Here is a 22,950-nt window from a genome sequence, read left to right as displayed (position 1 = left end):
TATTTGTTTGAGTTAACAGCAGCATTTCCACCTAATGTAACGAGAACAGGAAGAGACACTGAAAGTTCTTGATACACAGTTAAAAAAGCTTTCAGAACACAGAAACAGTTTAAGGGCTGGCTGAAAGATGTTTGCCAAGCATATCTCCCCCAGCACTCAACTTCATCTGTTCAGAACTGGGACCTCTCTCCCCAGAAAGGAAATTCCAAGATCCCCAAATTCATACTCATCCCACAATGTAACCCAGTACAGCCTTGTGGCATGAGAAGTTCAGAAACTGAGACAGATGCTTCCAACTATGAATTACCTCCACTCAGAATAAGCATTATCAACAAAACCTGATGCAAACAAACTACTTGAAAAACAAGAAGAAAAAGTTTGAAATGGCCTCTTGGAAGAAAAACGCCCCAAAACCACAACCCTCCATTTGAAGCATGTTATGGGATTTTAATTAAATTTTTTTTAAATAAAGATCCATAGCTGAAGTAGTCCTGGAAAAGGAGATCGAGATTGATAATGACTAGATTCAAGACAACAGTTACACCAAGAAGGGGAAATCTTGGCTCTAACATTTATCTCCCTGTATTTTCATGTTCTTCTCTCCCCAATAATGTTTTCCCTTTTCTTATAACACTATTTTCTCTCTTTTGATTTTCCTTCCCCTCTCCTCTCCAACATCTCTGAATCACAGTTATCACATATACCTTATTTGTTACCTTTTTTATATTCACTATCTCTAAGCACCTGAAAACTGCAGGTGTCACTGGACTGAGAAGGGACCGCTGTTGACAGTCTCTGCAGCAGGCAGGGCAGCATACTGAAGACCTGAGTTGAAAGCTTTGTTTTCTTTATTGTAATTTTTGAAATCATCTCCCTATGTTTCCCTCCATTCCCACTTCACTCTACGAACAAAGACCTCGCTCACCTGCAAATAGGTTTTCAAAACTGTACCAGTTAATTTCTTACCCTCTCTAGGTCCTGCCTCAAATGCATGAACATCCTCATGCGAGTATGAATGCTATCTTCTTTTGGCTGCACCAAGCCATTTTCTTCATCCTCCTTGGGAGGAAACAATGGTTTGTTAAAGTTACTTTTCCGCTTTAATTTCCAGTAATTGTAGATGAAGTCTACAGCAAGTTTAGGAAGGCCCAGTTCTGCTGCAACATCCTCCACTTTAACTAGTGAGTAAAACTCTTCTTCCAGCTCTCGGAGTTTTTGGGCTCGCAAACTGGTTTTCTCACTCTCTATTTGCTTCTGGTCCGACATGCTTTTAGGGTGCTCATCAGTGTCAGGTAGCGAATTCTGTTTGTTCTTGCTGTGCTTTAGACAGTACGACTTAAACTTGACCTCATCACCGTCATCCAGGATGGTTTTCATCTCTAAGCTATGCTCAAAGGCACAGGTGACATGAAAGGCAGTGATGCAGCTTTTCACAGAGCACTACAGACAAAACAAAAAACCTCGATCACTAACAGTAGCAACAAACCAGGAAAAAAGGACAGAATTATCTTAACTAAAGTCCATCCCTACAAAACTTATTTCCTAAGCACTCTTAAACATTCTGTTGGTCTCTTTGAAGCTGGTACCACCCAGTTCAGTATATTCTTGTTTGTGAACAATGCTCAACAGAACTTTTCTATCCATCTCTGACCCACACTGTAGCAGTCCTTATACATCTCAGCCTTCTTTAAAAGAAGGCAACTCAAACTCACTCCTAAATCTCTGTGTTAGTGAACTAATTTGATAGTAAACAGCTATGAAGAAGTATGCATACTATCCACAGTCATCTGCATTATAAAGCATCTCTGAACACACAAAGAACAAAATGCAAAACCAAAATTGCCCTTCTCACATAGATGACACACTACATAGAGTCACCACAGGACAAGTACATACCTGTATGCAAGCACCAGTTTTCAGTTTGCATAAACTACACACTAGAGCCCATCGACTTGGTGGAATGTGAGACACCTTTGTGATTGGCTCCATTCTTTCTGGGCAAGCAATACTAACCTGTAAACATTAAAAAAAAAAAAAAAACAACCAAAAACAAACAAAACAAAACAGCATAGAAAGCAGTTATCAAGGCAGTAGAAACAAGCTCTCAATTAATACCAGATGAAGAAATATGACCACACATTTATCTCACTGAGAGATCTCTATGTGCTCATACTTCTCAGCACGGGACCCTGAAAGATCCCACATGAAAACAGTACTGTGGAATCCTACTAGTTTAACCTGGTGGCTAAAAGTTGTAGCTCTTCAAAACATCTGAGGCACCTGTAGCATGTCCTGTTCTGAATCAGTTGACAGACTGCAATAAGTGATGCTTATTTCCCCTGTGCTACTTTTACAGGTCTAACTTACAAAGTATCAAAATGCAAGCTTATCAGAACAAAATAGGAACACTTACTCATACTTACCCAAATAGTTTCTTTTTTATGATCCACAGATCTGCTACAGTAGCTACTCCCGTCAGCCCACAGTTTAGGACAGAACCAGATCTATCAGCCAGCAGTCAGGGAAGGCTTTGCTTCCCAGTTCTGCCACTACTCTGAGCACTCCCAGTGCAAGGATGATTCTAACACACTTTCCTCACTACAGGTTGCATCAAATATTATTTGAGAAAGAATACAGCAAACTTCTCTTACTGCAAAGCACAGTATTTTCTCTTGTTCAAGTTTTCACATACTTAGTCTGGATGATCCATTTGTCTCTGGTAGACCAGATTATGGATATTAATACTAAAAGAAAAAGAAAAACAGATAAGCACAGGATACCTTTTCCTATTCTTTGTTACACTAACGTCCGCATACCCTCTGTGACAAATTTCTCAGTTGCTTGTTGTCCATACTGGGAAGTAAGGACTGTCCCCCATAAAGTGGACACCAAAACAGACATAAATTAGCTGTGTGGGCGTCTCTTGAGCCACTCCTGACAGACAAGAGTTTAACTAAGAGCACAAACAAAAAGCTGGCCAGCTCTGAATGACTGACATGCAGAACTGGACCAGTATGAGAATGGCACATGGCAGAAGATTTCAGTGAGGGAACTGTTCTGTCCCAAGAATTCCAGTCTCCAAAAGCTTGGATTTTGATGCTTACACTGCACTTTTTGAATAGAGCAGTTGGAGAGCTGACTGTATGTTTGGAGAGTTGAATATATGCTTTGGAGAGCTACCTGCCTGAAGCAGAAAAGAAAATGCAGATTCTAGTTGGGAAGATCATAATTTTTATGAACAATTCACCTGAATAGAACAGACCTGCATTTCCAATGGTGGGACAGGGGCCTATTCTCAAAGGGGTCATATCCAAGAACTCAAAGAAGAGAGGTTCCTAGGTCATACCCCATGGCACTATGAGGCCAGTATAACACTGATTTCTTAAGAGAACAGTTAAGGCTGAGATCTGAATGGCAATTTTTTTCTTCTTCTTCTAGAACACTTGAGCATTATGCTGCAATAATTTTCAAAGATTGACTCCGTAATATGACTCCCCTAGGGAAATCCAGGTTATATGAATTGATTTAGCATGTGATAATTAGTTGACTTCACAAGAGCCAGCAGACTAAGCTGAATTTCCTAGCTCCTCTCTGGAGATACATCAGCAATCACTTGATGCACATATTAATTTTAAAACCTGCTTAATCCCTGAAAAGGGAAGGATTTGTTTCAGCAGACCTCCTTGGTGAGGCTGAACTATTCAAAGATAGCAGTGCTAAGTTCATAAAGTCTGAGTGTCACAGTTGCTATGCTCAAGCTGAGTAATTCTGTTACTGTCTTCGCACCACTGCATTGCTCTAAGGATCACTTAAACCAGGTGGAAGACAGGCTTGCAAGAGATTACCTGGTTTATTTCAACATTTTAAAAAGTTGATCAGCAGTTCATGAACGAATAACATATATTGACTCAAACAGGATTTCTCATTGGTTTTATTATAGTACTTCACCCTTTAGATCTCCCAGCTGAAGCCACATCTTCTGTAATATACTGAGGTCAACCTCCTGTATTCATTTCCAGAAGTCTTTATTAGGAAGACAGATGCTTCAGAGAGGGCCCAGGTTTTACCAGATAAGGAGAATAAGCAGGCCATATGTGATGCCCCCATCAGACAGAGATGACAATCTGTTGTGGCCTTCCTATAAATTGGTGGGTGACAAAGCTGCCTCTGGAATGCTTGAATGGTTCCACAGTATTATGCCTAGCACTCCCAAACATCATAAAATGTAGCTTTTTCACTTCCAAAGTGAGCCTAACTTCATCAACCTAACTTGACCTTCCTTGAACCAGAGCTGGTTCCAAGTTGCACAGGTATTTCTGAAATGTTCTACAAAGATTGACTAGAATTCTCCTTGTGGTTACCACTACACAAGGATGCAAGACTTTGGGAATTAAAGGATTTGATCATCTTGTCAGGTTATCTATATTCCTTTCAAAAACAAAACAGATTCTTCAGTGATTTCTTTTTTTTTTAATGGAGACTGGGTAATACCAACTTTCCACCATGCTTCCCAGCAGGATCTGGGAATTGACACAGACCTTCTTGTCCCTCTCTGCCCTTTTAATGCTCTCCCAGCTCCTTCACCAGAGGGGACTCAAGGTCAGGAAACATTTATGTTGGAAATACTGTCCATTCAGCTTGTAGTGCTGCCTGTTTATATTACCCTACTCTGTAAAAGCACAAAGAGGAGCTTACAGAGTCAGGTGTGATTTATTTATACTGGCCTCATGCTGTCTGCATGCTTCTGATGTTCCTAAGAGAAGAGTCAAGGCAAAGTCTGTTTTAACTTCACTGCTCCCAAGGGATATAGAGGGCAGAGAGGCCAACATTTATCGTTCTCCAAAACCTTCTATGCCAAGGCAGAAATTATCCATCTGCTGTAATATGTAGCTGTTTCCTGTTGTTTCTGCACATTCTATCTGTTGTTACATTTGACTGCTGTACTCTGAAGTGTTAAGAGTGGGACAGGGTGAAGACAAGGGGCTGTTGAAATCTCTTCTCTGTGACTGCTACGTATATCCGCTGCCATCTCAACTGCCACCATCTCTGCTCCCCTGCTAACCCGCCACAAGCAGCTGCACAAGTGCACAATGATCTGCACCAGTGGCTGGAGCACAGCCACTCAAACAGCAGCTAAGGATAGTCAATTTGATACACATCCAGTTGTAGCAAGGAAAAATAACTTTCTGCTTCAGCTGACCCCACACTGACTGAGGGAGGACGTAACTGTAATGGGTGGTCTAAGGCAGAGAAGGACCTTGAATTTCAAAACACTCATCACAGTTTTCCGGTCTCAATGTTCCCATTTTTTAAAAAGAATGCTTTTTAAGAAAACATGAATTAGACTACACATTTACACCAGAGGCAGAAGAGTATCACAAAATCATAGAATGGTTTAGGCTGGAAGGGACCTTAAAGACCAGCTGGTTCCAACCCTCTGCCACAGGCAGGGACACCTTCCACTAGACCAGGTTGCTCCCAGCCGCGTCCAGCCTGGCCTTAAACACTGCCAGGGATGGGGCAGCCACAGCTTCTCCGGGCAACCTGTGCCAGTGTCTCACTACCCTCATAGTGTAGAACTTCTTAATATCTAATCTAAATCTACCCTCTTCCAGCTTAAATCCATTCCCCCTTGTCCTGTCACTACATGCCCTTGTAAAACATCTCTCGAGATTTCTTGTAGGCCCCTTTAAACCAGCAATGAGTACACCCTTCCAACTTCCCCATCAGTCAAGTGAGGGTCAAGAAAGTCTTTCAACAGCATTAGCTCACCAGGAAGGGAGGGAAAAGCATTTTAAGACAGTGCTGAATGAGCTAATGAAGGAAAATACCTGGTGCAATTGCCTGCAACAATGCTAGCCTGTACCTGGTGACACAGGAAGTCCCTCTTTGAAACTTCTACCAGAAGGCACAGACATGTTTATGACCTATTCCTCTCTTCATTCTGTCTTACTCTATTTTGTTAGGGCCACAGGAGGAAATGGCAGTGATTTTAGAATTTATCTGTTTCTTCTGGGAGAGTTTCAGTGTGCTACTGTCTTTCGCAGAAGAGAAACAGGCATACCAGAATACACATTCTTTCCTAAAGTATCTATCCCCAGGTGTTCAAACTCTGGGTTTTCTTGTCCCCTGTAGCATGTGAGGCCACAACTCTGCAGAAGGAACTGATCTGCCATTTTAGCAGATTCCCAAAGGTTTTTCTGGCTTCTCCTATGACTGAATTGGTTTACAAGTGACAACACAGAACACCAAGAGACAGAATGGATCCAAGAGGCATTTCCCACCCCTACTGCCAGGTGTCATTTCCCTGCTATGCCTGACACACTAGGCACTGGTGTGGAGGGGAGGAGGTGGCCGAGGCCTAGAGCCAGTGAAAAGGCTGTGGGAGCAGCTGGATGTGAGGTCTCTCCCAAGCAGCTTCTCCCTCAGCCGCAGGGAAGGTGAGCAGGCAGCACAGGCTCCTGCCCTGCCATCACCTGCTTCCCAAACCTGCCGGCTACACATCTGCTGGTGAGAGCATCAAGGCAATCACATGCAGGAAGGACCTCCTGGGAAAAACCATCTGCTCAAATCCAAAAGAGCCTCCAGCTAAGACACTTCAGCAGAGGAGGAGAAGTCAGAGGTTGCTTTACTTATATATTTTATTAACTTCAAAATAAACCGTTTGGTTTTGTTGTTTTGGTTTTTTTTTCTTCAACTCCACTCTTCTTAGAGGTTGAAGAGGTGAAAAAACCGAAGCAGGCCTGAAAGGAAAAGTGCAACTGCAAAGATAACCTCCTTGAAAAGCAGATATGTGCCTGAGACAGAGCTAGGAACAACTACACATTGCATCTGATTGCTATGCTAGAAAAAAAAAAAACAACAAAAAAAAAAACCCTAGAATCTTATCATCTCCCTCAAAGTTTTGCAAACAGGAGGCCTGGCTGCTCTTGGCAGCAGAATGCTCAGAAAAGAAGGCATCCATCCCACTGATGTCATGGTGCCAACAGACTTGGCTAATGCCTCATATTAAACCACCCTTTAATGGATTTGTGGATCTTACCAGAGAGAAAACAGAAATATTCCAAGTACAAAATTAAACAAACCCCAACTATACAGGAATGAACATTCGATTTACAGAACAATACTGTTATGCTAAACTTGATTCAAAATGGAGGAAGAAGTTTAAAGTTTCATTATGAAACTCTAACACATATTTATACACGGATATATTTAAAAAGCCTTTTCTTATAAAATATGACATAGGAAATAGATACTTATCTCCCCATCAACTCTAGTTTAAAAAAAACACAAAAAACCACAAAAAAACCCTAACTATAAATGTTTTAATATATCCTCTGCAGATAATGCAATGAGGTGTTTTTTTAAAACAAAAAAAAAAAACCAAAAAAAAACAAAACCAAAAATGATGTATTTATGCAAACCATACACCTAACTGAATACACAAATTCAGAAGAGAAAAAACAACAAAGATGCATTTGTGTGGTTAACACTAGCTTACATCAGTAATTCTTTCTAGCAGGTAGCTCCGATACCATGACGACACCAAGAAGTGACTGCCGAGTAAATGGAGGGGACAAAGTTATTAATTAATGGGAACATAAGCGGGACTCTCTCCCAGTCTTCACAGACTGTGCAGGCTCATCAGAATAAAGCCCAGTATTAAGCCAGAGAGATACCTTAAATCATGACATGAAGGCAGAGGAAGGAACAAGAAGGAGTCTATAACGCAGAGGAGTCTATAACGCAAAAGAGGAGTCTGTAACGCAAAAGAAGAGGCAGAAATTAAGTGTTTACCTCTGGAATCCAGAGAGCACAGCTCACATGTGCCCACTTGGTCCCTGTCCTGGTAGCTTTCATAGCACCTCCTCTTTTGGGACACAGGAGGCACTGAGGATGTATTCCCAGGACACAGGTGCGGCACAACCAACTCCCTTCAGGTACTTTTAAGATTCCATAGCATGCCTTGGAGGAAAACATAAATATTGAGATAATATGAATAATGAAAACTAAATGTTGAGATCATTATGCTGAAATGATTTCACACTGAGCATTAATATTCACACAGAAAGAAGCTTTCAAATAGTAAAGGCACTGTTTGGCCTTTACTTAATCCTTCTCTAGCTTCTTTACCTTAAAATGAGTCAAGTGATCAAAGAGATAAGCAAGCAGCCTATAAAGCAAAGACTTTTTATGCTGGTTTCTTTTCAAGTGTGCTTGCAATATTTGTTTATGGTGTAAAACATACCCACTGTGACTGCAAAACACCACTGGCTTTAAGAACCTTCATCTTTCCTTTTAGAGATTTAAATTTCCAAAACAAAAACTGTTGCTATCTCTTTAAATCAGCTTCTGCATCAACTACTTCTTTAAAATCACAATTTCCTACTGCTATTAACTTTACACTGTAACATAAAATTCTATTTAGATGTGATGGGATATGAGTGGCTTGACTGAAGACCATTTCCTGCAACCTTAAATTACCTTTGTGGTTACAGTTCTGTGAATTGTTTGTTACTTTAAATATTTATATAGTATCACAACAAAAAACTACAGCATATACTGAAATTATGGGGTGCTGGGTTTTATGACTATTTCCTGAGTACTGCACTTGAGACATTTCTCATTTTCCAAGGGCTTAGGTTTTCCTAGGATTGAGAACTAAAAACAAAAAAGGAAAAAAAAACAGAATAAACAAACCTGCCTTCTAATTCAAATTCCTAGCAGTTCTTGATGGCTAACCACACATGTACCTATACATATCCTGCTGTACATATATACACGCGTAACAAGCTGAGTGGATCTAAAACCATGGATGCCACTAAGGCCTAACTCTACCTAACCGCTCCAAATATAAGCTCTGTCAAAAGGGTGGCTTTCAGAAGAAATCCCACCATGCCTAACACTGTCTCTGAGAGCAGTAACTTGAAACACTCTGTAGAACAGGATTAACTGCAACTAGTCTTTCAGATTCAAATCTAGTATAAAATTTCCACACTTGACTTCCTAGCCTTCTGATTGTAAGAGCTAAGTATTTAATATGAGGAGATACCATAAAACATTGCACATTATGCCAGGCTCACAGAGAGGGGGACTTTCCTGAATTAAATTCTGCAAGACTCACTAGTCTAAAAGCTATTTTGATGTGGCGACTGCTGCAAAAATCAACAGGGGGAGCTGTAATCTAAATGTTACAAATAATTTTTTTCTCCCTTATGCAGCACATTCCTACCAGCATCCTTTCTGTTACTAAAGCAGAAGTGACATTACACCTAGAGATCACATTTAGGGGGTTGGAAATGAACCAAAACTATTTTCTGATTTAATCCAACTAATAAGCAGAGGAGGCCTAGACTACTAAACCAGTAATTTCACAATGTGAGCCAGCACGAGAAGGTACCATGAAGGAGGAAATTTCTCACACTCCCCCCTCCCTCCTAACTGTGCAATGACAAACAGACCTGAGGCTATTTGGTGAACCAGAGCCAATCCAGATTAAAAATCAAATGATTTTGTTGCTGTGGGTAGGATTAGCCTTAGCCCAGACATGCTCCCCAGTTAGTTTCAGTCAGATCCAGCACAGGTCAGGAGCTTGGAGGCAGCAGGCCATGAGATCAAGCTCAGCTGCCAGCAGGCAACCACAAGCCTCCTACTGCAAATTCATCATTACTTTTGAACAGACACCAGCAGAGGCTGAAGCAGGCAGCCCAGCTGCCAGCCCTATTCCTGTCACTGGCCACATTACTGGCACTCGGTTTCATATGGCAGCTACACACAGTGAATCAGATCAGGAAAGCAGCTGGGCTGGAAGCCAGCCCACTGCAAGCAGGAAGATGACAGCTCCTTTTTCAGCCAGGTATGTTTTCTGGGTATTATATGCAGTTGGTACAAAAATACACTAAAAAACCTTCTCAGTCCCGTCTCAATTTATAGCAAAAGTCCCTTCCAGAACAAGATGAACAGAAACTACAGGATTCATATTCCTTTTTTGATTACAAGGATACCTCTGCCTCACTATACTGAGCCCAGTCAGTGTAAAGTCTTGGCTACGTATGAAACATTATAAACGTGAGCAACTTTCAGACTGAGAGCACAGTTATTGCAGGTGCTTACGCCTTCTAAAAAGATCAGTCTGTTAAAGTGCCTACACATACGTGTGGTTTCAGATAGCTAGATTTGGATACCCCCCATCTGAACAATTAACTAGTCAGTCAAGGAGGAAAAACCCCAGCTCTGAAACAATGATCTTTAGATTCTTCACAAATAGGCAAGCTAGAATTTCCTGCCCGGTTTTATCTTCAAAAGCAGGTTTAATTACAGGGGGAAAACTGTTATGGTCACAGAGTACTTGCAAGTCCCCAAAACATCTAATACCAGTTCAAATTCCACATTTGCCAACATCAACTAAGATCCCAGGACCCTAGGACACTGTCAACATTTCTGCAGGCACTACTAACCTGATGGACACAGATATTACACTTGTCACAAAACACCATGTCATTCCCATCTTCACTGTCAGGGGACCGGCACACATCACAGATGACATCTTCATCATATTCAATACCTAATCCTTCTTCAGTCTCAATAGCGTGATTCATGTTCTCATGACAATGCCGTTCCAACACTTCAATCGTCTTCTCCATTGTGTTTTCATCCAGGGGCCCACATCCTGCAACACAGAATAGGGAAGGGGAATTAAAGGACAGTCAGGTGCCTCTGACAGAGTCTGAGATGCAGGAAGAGAGAAGGATAACTTCTAGCAGCTACAGCAGTAGACATGGCATCCTCTCCCATCACTCTTACTAAAACTAAAAAAAAAAATAAAAATAGAAAACCTTTTCCACTTACTGGTTAACTGCAGATGTATTTTATAAATAAGCTAAGAACTACTACCTGAGTAAAAGTTTTTGCATATATAACACAAGACTGGGACCTTGAAGAAAACACAACAGCACAAGAGACAGACAGCAGTTGCTGTAACTCCTAACTGCTCCCATACAACCTTTCCTTCATCTCCATCACTAAGAAACACTAATATTTTTTGTTGCTGTTTTGCGGGTTTTGTTGTTGTTTCTTAGGGTTTTTTTTTTTATTTTTTTTATAAAATAGCAGATAAATATACTATTTGCAATCCATACTACCTCTGTTCACTTGAACACTACACATGCTCTATACACTTACCACTAATTAACACAGTGTAAACAGAACCACATAGAAAGGATTTGCTATGAGACTGGCCTTCAGCTTGCAGCTTCAGGACACACGCTTAATACAAAACTCTACAATGTTTACAGCTACAAGTTACCTGACTGGGTTTAAACCACGACAAACCTCCAAACTGCATCCTCTCAAAATATCAAAATCCTCACTCAAAAATGATGCTGCTGCCCATAGTTCACTATTTACTCAGACTTTCAAAGGCTGGGATACTCACGTGACATTGCTGTCAGAGGCTAACCTTTTAACTCCTGGACTATGCACAAGAATAGGGCTACTAATTTTAACTCCTTGTCACAAACAAACAGAGATGGAAAAGATAAATGACTGCTGATAAAAAGTATCTTCTGCTATTAAACTGTTCTCTCCAATGCTTGGATATTTTTTCAGTCCCTGAACAAAAAGAACTGCAGAACTGTTCAGATGGAAGGCACCTTCAGAGGGCTCCAGCCTAGTCCCTGGCTCCAAGCAGTCAATGGTGAATCTAGACAAGGATGCTGCTCAAGAGATGTATCAGCCAGATCTTGAAAAATCTCCACGAGATGGAGATCTGGCCCCCAGAAAAGCTTTTGTTAACAGCATTCCTGTATGCCTGGGAAGCTTGTTCTTGCTTCTGCCTCTTACATACATCCTTTGGCACTGGAGCTCAGTCATGAGTTCCCTTCTTCAACAGACTGGTCTCCTGACATATCTACTTTTTCTCCTGTGTGGATTGATCTCTCCTGTGCTTGGAGGAGACTGTCCTTAAAGTCCTGCTAGCTCTCTTCAACAGTTTCAACTTCAAAGCTGCCTCCCAGATCTACCAGTTAACCAAATGAGGAGAAGATCCAGGACCACAAGGCTACTTCCTCTCTTCACTTCCCTCGGGATCTCAGTCACCACAATTTCATAGCCACTACACCCAACACTGCCATCGATTAGCACATCCCTACAGGTTCTTCCTTGGTTGTGAACAGCAAATCCACGACATGCCAAATACCTCTCTTTTGCCCACCTGTCCTTCCTAAAGGACCTGCAATCACCCATGGAAGAATGTCAGCCACACATGCTATTCCAACACAAGTCAGTTATTCCAGAAATAATTCCAAGATTATTTTCCACAGCTCACTCGCCCTCATAGCCTTCTATACCGCCACTTGCATGGAAAAAAGAAAAGTTTACTTAGCTGATTTTAAATGAGCTAACATGTGTGAAACTTAATTACTCTGTTAAGAACCCAGCATGCAAGCTCCTCAGAACTCTGAATTTGTAGCAGTAATATGTTCAAGTTTAAGAAATGAAAACATCTGCTTTTACTACATTAAATTTTTTAACTTTTGAAGTCCTAAAATCAACTCCATCTGGTGTGGGATAATCTCCTCCTGCCTCAGCCTGCAGAAGCTGCACATGATTTTGGATGTGATGAAGTTTTTTGGCATAACAGGTAAAATATAAAGCATTAACAGATGAAGCAAGTAATTACTTTAAGCATTTCTCCCTCCTGTTTTTCTTAGCCTTTCCATTCAACTCTTATTCAGCAACCTTTAAGAGATCTCACATATCCAACTACAACTCAAACACCAGAAATTAACCACTGCTTTTAAAATTAGAACATGGTGTAAAATTACCCATTTCTGTAAGCTCTTCATTTAGCTCCTGAAGCCAAAAGATGTCCATGTCATCCAAGTCATAGCGACAGACAGATTCTGCCAGTTCCAAAATGTTGATGTAACCTGGTTCTGTGGGTTCTTGGCTGGAACAGTGGATGTATTTCCTGGGTCGTGTATACAGTACTTCTTTCACCTTTTCAGCTACAACCCTAGAAGTAAAAAAAACAACACCACAAAACAGAAATAGAGGGTTATAGCTTTTTAAGACTCATCCTTGAAAGACACGAAATATTTGCTAGAAGTGCAAAGAAACCTTGTGTTTCACAGATTTTAAACTAGCCAGTAAACATAGACAGGCTACAGAGATGAGAGTCTGTAAATGTCATTTCTTCACACAAAATGTGTTAACGTTTGCTACGTACACAGAATCCTTCTTAAAATGTAAGCCTGTGCATATGATTTTGAATTTAACAAATGCTACTACAGCGATGATGCAAGTCCTTTTGAAACCCACAGAAAGTATAATGCATAAAATCCTGCTACAATCTTTTTTCTATATTCTTCTTAAACGTTAGAAGGAAGTCTTGCCAACTGATATCTTGAAAATAACAGCTTTTTCACAAAAGCTTAATTTATTCTACTGCAGTGTGTGTGTAGAAATGCTTGCTCTTCATTTGGGATAAACAGTCTACCCTTATTTTGTAAATTACTTTATCCACATTACTAATGCATTATTTTTGTTATGTAAGAACCATCCTGATGCCAAGCAAAAATGTAAAGGGGGAAAAACCAGCTAAAAATCATTCAGGAAGCAAGGAAGAAAAATATTGCTGTTTTCAATCTTTCAATTATTTTAAAAGATAAAACTCAGCATTTGATCAGTAAACTAACCTATGGAAATGGAAAAATTGACCTTACCTAGATAAGGTCAATCTTTCCCTGACTTCAATGCAAGAGGACTTGCATGTGAAAGGAAGCCAGGGAGATACTGACTGGAACAGTGCCATGCATGAGCAACTCTGCATGCTTTCTAGCACTAACCTTCCACAGGACAAGGAAAAAAAGAAAAAACAGTGGGAAATTAGGCAAGTAGAATAAAGAGGGAGCAGGCAGCACTCAAACAGCATCCTACATAGCTCTTACTGGACAATGAGAGTTGTCAATGTCAGTACAGTGTTTTGCCATTCTTCCTCCTCCTTCACCTTGCTCATTTTTTCATCTTGTTCCCCTGTGAGCTTTTCTTTTCTCTGGTCCAGCCAAATCTATAGCATTTTTTTTTTTCTTCTAATGTAATACTGCTGGTATGAGATGCAATATATTTATTTTTAATAACTTGGTACTGACAATAGCCCAGTAGAAATTAAATTATGCTGGCATCAGTGCTTTCACTGGACAATTCACTTGTCTCAAAGACCATGCTGGCAACAACATTTCTGTGTTGAAACACACTCTGTTTGCCCCAGGAAGAGTTGCAGGACTAGTGTTATGTTTTCCTAGTCTAAGGTTATTTATCTACCAAGATCACTGATTTTCTATAATGTTAAGCAGCAATTTTTGACAAGAGATGGCAGAAGGATTAAGGCTTTGGCAATAATAACTAAAATTACATGAACGAGTAACTTTACAGGGTATCAGTAACTACTGCATGCCTCCTGCTCTGTTATCATCATGCTTTATATGGAAGCCTTTCAAATAACACGTATAAGATTTGGGTTTATTTTTAATTTATTAAACCTGCCGTACTCAAATGAGAAACTTTTTAATCCATAACACTGTGTGACTCAGGAGAGAAAAAAAAACCCTTTTTAAATTCACAGTGTAGATGCTATAACAGTGTACAGACAGAACCAGATCTGGAGTGCCACAGAAATGTTTTCCAAATTGGTACTTGCTTGGTTTAAGAACATGCCTGAAGGCTGCTGCATTGGAGGTTTAAATATAAGAATACAGAAAAGCTGACTGCATTTAGACAACCTATTTTTGAGAGAGCATCTTCTCTAAGTTGCTGTTTTGCGTTTTGTGTACGTGATCTGCATCTGATTGTCATTACCTGAGAGAAGGCTGTGGAATAGTTTCTGGACTGGCTGGAACTTGAACCCCTTTCTCCCATTCTTGTTTCCATGTGTCCGCAAAGATATAATATTCATCAGGGTTAACATGGTGAGAATCTGGTAGTTTCATGGCACTAATGAGATCCTTGCGGAACACCTGCAAGAAACACCAGGGAAAAGAGTGGCTTGAGAAAGAGCACTGCACTAAAGGAAGCAGTAGGTATTTTTCTTAATCTACATTGAAACAATGCATATACCTTGATAATTTTTTTAAAAGAGTACCAAGACACAAACAAGCTTGAAATTACCCAGATTAGCAGTTCAGTGTATCACATGCAGTATGACAAGAAGTTTATGCTAACTCAAAACCACGCTGATGCCTAAAGGCTAATCAGATGGAAGAAGGCTGCTAGAGGTGACCAGGGAGAAGGGACAAGAAGCCTGCTTCTGATTTAATATTCCTCACCATATCACTTTCAAAAAGCTTATTTTACTTGCCAGTCTGTAGGCTTTACCCCAACTTAGATGCAAGGTAGCATATCCTTCTCTTTCACCCAGTTTAGCTATTTTAAACTGTCATATTCATCACGGGCTATGAAGGTTGCCATGGCAAAATTGATGCATAGGCACTTGTTCATTTCTTAAAACCACTTGAAGATATACTGGTCAGGAATTCCATGATCAAAGATGAACAGCTGCCTTTGCTAAAACACAAGACCTTTGCTGCTCTGTGTCTGAACACCAACAGTGCAGGCACAGCAACACAACCTCGGCATCCTTTGCAAACCTAGATGATGAAACATGCTACTGCGAAACAAAGCAAACCCATCAGTGACAAACCTCAGCCATAACATCCAGCTCTTGGCTCAAGAGGATTAAGTTTTTACAAACATACAAACACTGTTATCAGTCATCTCAAAGCTTACTTAATGGCAGTGTCTGTCAAATACAGGTGCATACAATTTAAATAAAGGGCATATGCATGCTTTGTGTTTTTTTTTTCCTCTACTGCTACACTGCACCAGCAAAACAGGGACTATGGCTTAGTGTTAGGGAGACATCACGACTAATTAGCAGTATTATCATAATGAGAAATCAAACCCTCCAAGGGCAATAAAACAAGACGGAAAATATCCCTGCAATAAGCTGTGGCAGGTTGAACTCTCTTCTTATTAATTCAGTTTTATAGTTAGAAGAGTAATAAAATATCTGAGAGCCAAGTATCTTTGTGTACCCTTTTCAATTTGACAGCACCAGACCGGTTATGCATACTACAAAAATTCTCAGCTGTTCTTGGAAATCATCAAGAAAACATTATTAAAAAAGGCTCTATGCTAAAAACAGGTATTGAAATAGGCTGCCAATGACTTGGAACATCGGTGTTACTTCATTATCTCCTACAAGCACATCTCACATGGACTGCTGGGAGAGCAAACTGACCAAGGGAATTCAAAACCACAGACTCAAGGCTCTCTTATTTGCTCCTGATGTGCAGCCTGCTTTGGTTCAGTCCAGACTGTTAACTGTTGTCTTCTGTGTAAAACCCCAGATTCCCAGGTACCTAACAGGGCTTTATTAAAATCTGAATGACAGAAGTGAAAGCATTGAGGCTGCAAGCATCCATTTGTTCCAAGCAGCAGGTGCACACACCAAAATATAAAATTATTTATGCCTTTTAAAAGGCATTTTCATTTTCCATGTTACAGGTACAGAACCAGGATAATGAGAAACACTAACATGGTACAATTCCAAAAGAACTCCAGATGGAAAAAATAATCCAATAAATGAGAAGGACAATGACTAGCTTAATTATCAGAAAAGATATTTCTCAAACCTCATCTGAGGGTAAGTGCTTTATAAGCTACCTTTTAAGCTACTAACAGAATACAGAAGTAGACTACTTCATGTCAAGCCCACTTTTTTAAATACTAGATGAAAAATGCTATTAAAGGCATCAGTATTCTAACTACATTGCTTAGCAGCAAATTCATCTTCTGATCATCCATTATGTATGTGAACTGTATCACCTCTATTTTTAGAGTACAAATTTGCTGGAACATGGACTTTTTTGTTGCTTTTTTGACTCTTGTACAGTACTGACCACACCATCACCACACCACAATATTAAGTTCTCTGCTTCAATTTTCTAAAATTTTGACCACTGAAGGTTGAAGATTAAACACAACTGATGAAAACTTAAGGGATGCCAAAACTTGACCAAGACTTCCTAAGAATTGCCTATTCATACTTGTGATGAGTGCAATTGAGTATTTCCTGCAAATGCTTGGAATCATTACAATATCTAGCTCTCATCATTGTTCGCTGCTTCACGTGTGGCCAAGCTGGGTCTTCCAACAGTAAAATACACTCAAGAGGACAATGTATGAGAACACTCATTCTGTATTTCCTTTCTTGTGGAAGTAAACCAAAACACCCAGGAGACTTAAAGAGTTTTCTGACAAACTAAGTATATTTCAGCAGTCAGCCTCAAGGCTATGAACTAAGCCAAATCAATGACGAGCCAACACACACCTTCAGGATTTAGACAGTTTTTCCTTGTGGCTGTTCCTTTTTGGACACTTATTTGAAAAACACTGCAGTTCCTTTACTAACTGTACCCGTTAAGCAAAAGCTAGTCCACTCCACAGCACATGCTCTTCTCTTGGCAAGGACCACCTTCACTTCCACAATTAGCCCATGAAGTGTGGCTGTCATCTTTCAGTCACCCAACAGCAGCTCTATTTCTTACCACACATAAAACACAACCCTTCAACTTTATTTCAATATAATCCATATTGAGAAAACCTGAAAAATGAGTATGCCAGGTTTAGGCTAGTAAAGTACTCCCATACAGACATACATATCACTCCTCAAGAGTAGGCTCAACTAGTGCTGCGTATCTTTACCACAACAGAGAAGCGTTTTGCAGAGGTGGGCGACAACAACCTGGAGCCAGCAGAGCCAGGTCTGCATGTTCACACAGAGATGGGGTACTCCCCACCACTGCCAAGGGCTCACAGAGATTACGGTCTGACTGGGGGTTTTTAAGAAGTATTTTCAGCAATTGAAAGCATGAAAGAAGAAATGAGGTAAGCCCTGCTTACCATGCAAGGCTGTTCAGTCTGACCTTGCAATTTAATTTTGCTGCCAGGAATTTTAAGTTTCAGCTGAAAATGGTGCAGTGCTTTGAGTGAATGACGTTAGTGAAAAAAGTGTTTGCTTACACCATCATCATCATCACCACCATTTTATGGAGAAACTCCCAACAATTATTTAATGTGTTAGAGCTGGGGCTTAGATCTAGAAGAGGAAATCTTGTTCTTTGGTGAAGATCAGCTTTTTGCTCTGCAGCAGAAGTCTGCCTGGACTTGCTGAGGCAATGAGAACGTCTTAGTCACCTCTGCAGAGATGTACTGCTGTCTCTAAAGCCTTTAAAACCTAAATTCTACAAAAAATCTCAAGAAATAAGGATGCTCTGCTCCCCCACGGCAGTAACACACCAAGCAACAGAGATATCGTGGAGCTCTGGAAAGAAAGATATGGTTCATATGTTTTATTTGTTTTTCAGACTTCTGAGTCCTATTTGGAACTTATGTTAGAAGATTATGTCCAAGGAAAATTAACTTCTTGGAATCCATTTATAAATGCTTCACCAAAAGCTGTCTATAACTTTAATCCAAACTCCTTCTGGAAGCACTCTATGTCAATTCAGTATGTAATCTTCCTCACAGGACCTTCCTGTGCTCACTGTGTGAATAAATGAAACCTGTGAAACAAAGAATACTATTATGTGTGAAGTATCCTTATCCACTAGAGATATCAAGGAGGATACAAGTAATGCTATAGAGGATTACACGAAAATATTAGCAACACAGAGAGCATGAGTCTTGACACTAGAGTAGGCTACCACAAGCCCCATCTTGGCTGAACAATTCAAACATCAGATCTGCACAGACTGCCAGGCACCATTTGACAAGGACCATTGCAAACCTAAAACCAGTGAAAAAACAAAGAGGGAAACAAACAAACAAGTTAAATACCTTTTCCAAGACCCCTCAGGAAGCTATCACTGAAGCTGACTGATGCCATTGCTCATTCACCTTGTCTTGCCCAAATGAATGTGTAAGAGAAAGCAAATGGGGGAAAAAAAAAAAATTAAAAAATAAATAAACCCAGTGTTTCTTCTTTTGATACACTGACCTTTTGGGTACTTACAAACCCCCAAGGGTAAGCTGCTTGTCACAGGTACATGGCTGGGAACCACACCCCAAAGTGTTAAGTAAATTATGGGTTAACTGCTCTGTTGCTACAATCCAAGTGGGATTTCTGTTGGATTGCATTCAATTTCTTCAGCTCTAAGGCTTCCCTTGTGCCCAGCAAAGCCCCATGCATGACAGCCGCACCTAGCTTCTGTTCCTTGTACCCACCACTTAGGTAGTCAGAAGACTCACTGCTCCAGAGACAGAACCATGATTTTTAAAAGGCAAGACAGAACTACTATGTCTCATCCTGTCCCCCCACAAGAGCATACCCTCAGGAATCTTTTATGGAAAACCATGTGGAACATCCTCTCTAACCAGAGACAGCTGAAAGAACTAGTTATTTTCTTGGATTTCTGGTCTCCTTTACAACCTATTGCAAAGGCCAACTTGGAAAGGCCAGGTGCCAAACAATGGTAAATTACACAATTTTTCATCATCTTTGGGGTCAAATAAACTTTTTTATTCAACTTTGAAAGGATATAGTAACTTTTTTATTCCTATGTTACAGCTTCCTTCACTATTGTAGCCCTCAAGTACAATGCCCTCAACAAAATTTATTACACTTACAAAACAATTTACACCTAAAATTACCTCATAAATAATGAAACAAAAGCCAAATTGTAATATGAGCCATTACAAATGTAAACAGCCACATAGTATCTGAGCATAGTTTAATCTCTGTATAGATGTTTCAGAGCATGTGCAAAAGACTTCCCATTTATAGAGGATGAAGTTTTAAGGACAAAATTTGGTAGGCTCATCATGGAGAGGTAGATTTTTTTCTCATTAATACACTGCAATCTGGGCATGAAGTTTCTGAATAAAGACAACTTACTACAGAGGAGCCTGAAGACTTGAGACAAGATTTTTTTTTGGTTGGTTGGTAGTTTTTTGGTAGTAAAGTAGCCAAAAAAGACAACATAATTTCAACATGGAAGTGAAGGTACAGTTTCAGGCATGTATACTGACTGGACTGAAAAACTCAGTGTTAAAAAAAAAGCTGGGACAAACAGGAGTAAGAATAGCATAAAATCTGTAGTTCTCAAAACATCCACACACTTTGGACACACACTGCAGTAAATCCTAATGTGGAACCCCTACTCCCTAAAAACCATTTTTATGGATTATCCAGGACACAAACAAATGAAATGTTGTACTTGGCTGTTAAGTAGCCATGAATCTTCCTAGGCTCTTTTACAAGCATGTATAGAAAAAGCCAGGAAATTGGATACTAAATCATCCCTACCCAACGTCATGTCTCCGACAGTATCTCATGAGCCAGAAGACTGTGCAAGAATACGTCAAGTTTCCTTCTGGTTGCTCATCAGACATAAGCTTCAGATTTTGGGATTAATCCGAATAATCAATTTGTTTTAAGTGGTATTAATTTATACAGATATTTAGAAAAATCTGTGCTCATTATCATCTGCCCCATTTCTTTTTTAATCTTGTTTAATTCTCAGTCTCAACAACTTCCTGTAGCAGATGAGCTCCACAGTCTAATTACATGATGCATGGAAAAGCATATCCTTTTAATTGCTACAGATTTCTTAACTTTTGGCCTCATTCACCACCCCCTCACTCCCTCCCAGCTTTCCTCCCCAGTTCTTCCATCACAAGGACAGGCAGGACTGAAGCTCTAGCTCTGCTGTTTCCAGACCACTCACACTTAATTCTTAGACCTGCTCATGCACTTCCAAAGGTAAAATAGGTCAGCCTTTTCATAAGCAAGCTCTTCCATGCACTTATGCATCTGGGTCACCTCTTGCTAAAAAGACCAAATAGCCTGAGAATATCTGAAAGCATAAAAATAACCAATGAGGTTGCACCTCTGACATACATAGAAGTATTGTAAAACACTTTTTAAAAAAAAAAAATCATAACCTAAGCAGGCTAAAAAGCTGCTCATTGAAATGCTTAAGCCATGTTTGCCAGAGGTCTTGAGAAACCTGAGCAGATGTCCAAGTTAATTCAGAATTTTCTGAGGTAGCATGAGCATAAAAGTAACAGCCTCCTCTTCTATTATGCATGGTACATGCAGAGCAATATAATTCAACCACATTGTCTATTCATACATAGAACAAAACCAACCACTTTCAAACTGCAAGAAGAATCCATTTTCTGCCAAGAGTCTGGTCTTACACGGTGCTCTTCAGGATCAAGACCTACGATTTATGTGGCAGTTAAATGCCACTAAAGAAAGTTTCACATATCCAAGTAATGAAAGCAGACCATTTACTTGTAGAAGACAAGCCATATTTCACATGATAACTCAGCTGTCGCTATCATCAATGAGGGATTAAAAACTACTATTGCTGAGAGACTCAAAAGCCTATTTGTAAAGAAAGGTAAAATACTGCCATCTTTTATGGGAAGGTTAAAAAAAAAAAAAAAGCACAATGCTAACCTAACTCCTTTACAGTTTCAAAAAGAGAGGGGACTAAAATATATATACATATTTTTATGCATATAGAAGCTTGAGTGTGGAGCATCATAAAGATCTCTTAGGCTCTTTTGTGACCCCAGTAGCCTAAGAGAAAATAAACGGCCACATTCATTCCGGACAGCCCAGCTAATAGGTTTTCCCTGCAAAAATGCCATCATTTTTTTCTGCAGCTTCCACAGAGACAGGAAGCTACAAAGTACAGGCTTCATGCTGAGCCAGACACCCAAATGCCTGCTACTCTGCTACTCCCACACAGCCTACTGCTCCAGCCTGCAAGCCCCTCCTGTCTATGTTTAAACCCCTGAGGGGCAACACCACAAATGGCACGTAGCCAACATCACCATAAAGGCCTGAAAAACTTATGACTTATACTACTGAAGTACCTGTAGCCTTAACAGAATTTATTTATTCAAAGTAAATGCTAAAGCTAATCAGACAGCAGAATTTTTAAGTCAACATTTCAGTAGTTTGTGATAGATTGTAATAAACCAGAAGGGGAGCACAGAGAAAGAGCCACAGTCCTGCTTTTTAAATTACATAGAGAAACACGGTGGTCTGAAGAAGCATCGTCACAGGCTTGCCTTGTTCTCCTCCAAGGAGGAGCATGGAGTAAGCAGACCCAGGTCTGACTCAGTAACATCCCTTTTGCACTGATGCAAACCTCTGGGGTAAGTCAGGCTCTGGGAATGAACTCTGACATGTGCATTCTGACACTGAGCCCTTTTGCCCTGAAGAAACACCCGATAACCTTTCCATGGCTCCACTGAGGCCATCTGCACCCACCTCGATACTGACTGACCTGGGAGGTAGTTCAAGGCAGAGCTCTCCTCAACTGCAGCCATTCATCTTTTTTTAGAGGTGACCACAGAGGACCATAGCATGTACAGACAAGTCCTGTGAAGCAATCTATAGATACAATAACTTTCTTGTTGGACACAGGGCCCAAACCAAGCTTGTATTTGGAAAGAGAACCCAGGTACTTGGTCTGGGCTGAACACGGTGAAAGAAGTGGAAAAAAATCCTATGTATTCACATGCAATCTAATTGAGAAAGCCAGGCTTACTGGCATGAAAGAAAAATCAATGTATGAAGACCATGAGCAAAAATATTCCCAAACAGCTATTTATAGCTTTGACCTTCTAGATTTTCTGCATCACTGACTCAAGAAACAGCCTGCTGCCTGGCAAGCAGAGGTGAACAAAAGCAGAGGAATGCCAACTTGTTAAAGAGAGCCCTTGCTAAACAGATCCTGTCAGCCCGAAATTTTAAATTTCTATCTGACAGTTATTAGACAACTATTGCTACAAAAAACTTGTGGGATTACAACATGACTTTTGGAAGGGTGGGTGGTGGGGTCGCTTTTCAGTCTTTGCTTTACACCCTTG

General features: G+C 40.2%; 1 protein-coding gene across 6 annotated transcripts in view; it reads right to left on the bottom strand.

Moving 5' to 3' along the window:
• JADE3 (jade family PHD finger 3) overlaps nt 1-22,950 on the bottom strand; it is a 67,668-nt gene that overhangs the window by 6,720 nt on the left and 37,998 nt on the right. For all 6 annotated transcript variants that reach the window (XM_062628628.1, XM_062628629.1, XM_062628633.1 and 3 more), the window contains 6 exons: nt 14,857-15,014; nt 12,825-13,015; nt 10,458-10,669; nt 7,798-7,965; nt 1,897-2,013; nt 967-1,440 (listed from right to left, as the gene is read on the bottom strand). In XM_062628628.1, the coding sequence (XP_062484612.1) occupies nt 967-1,440; nt 1,897-2,013; nt 7,798-7,965; nt 10,458-10,669; nt 12,825-13,015; nt 14,857-15,014 (1,320 nt within the window). The remainder of the gene's footprint in view (nt 1-966; nt 1,441-1,896; nt 2,014-7,797; nt 7,966-10,457; nt 10,670-12,824; nt 13,016-14,856; nt 15,015-22,950) is intronic.

Source organism: Pezoporus occidentalis, unplaced genomic scaffold, assembly GCF_034315485.1.
Source record: "Pezoporus occidentalis ecotype Australia unplaced genomic scaffold, CSIRO_AGI_Poc_V1 ctg32, whole genome shotgun sequence".
Classification (NCBI taxonomy): Eukaryota; Metazoa; Chordata; class Aves; order Psittaciformes; family Psittacidae; genus Pezoporus; species Pezoporus occidentalis.
Note: the sequence above shows the minus strand (reverse complement) of the source record. Positions and strands in the feature narration are given on the sequence as shown.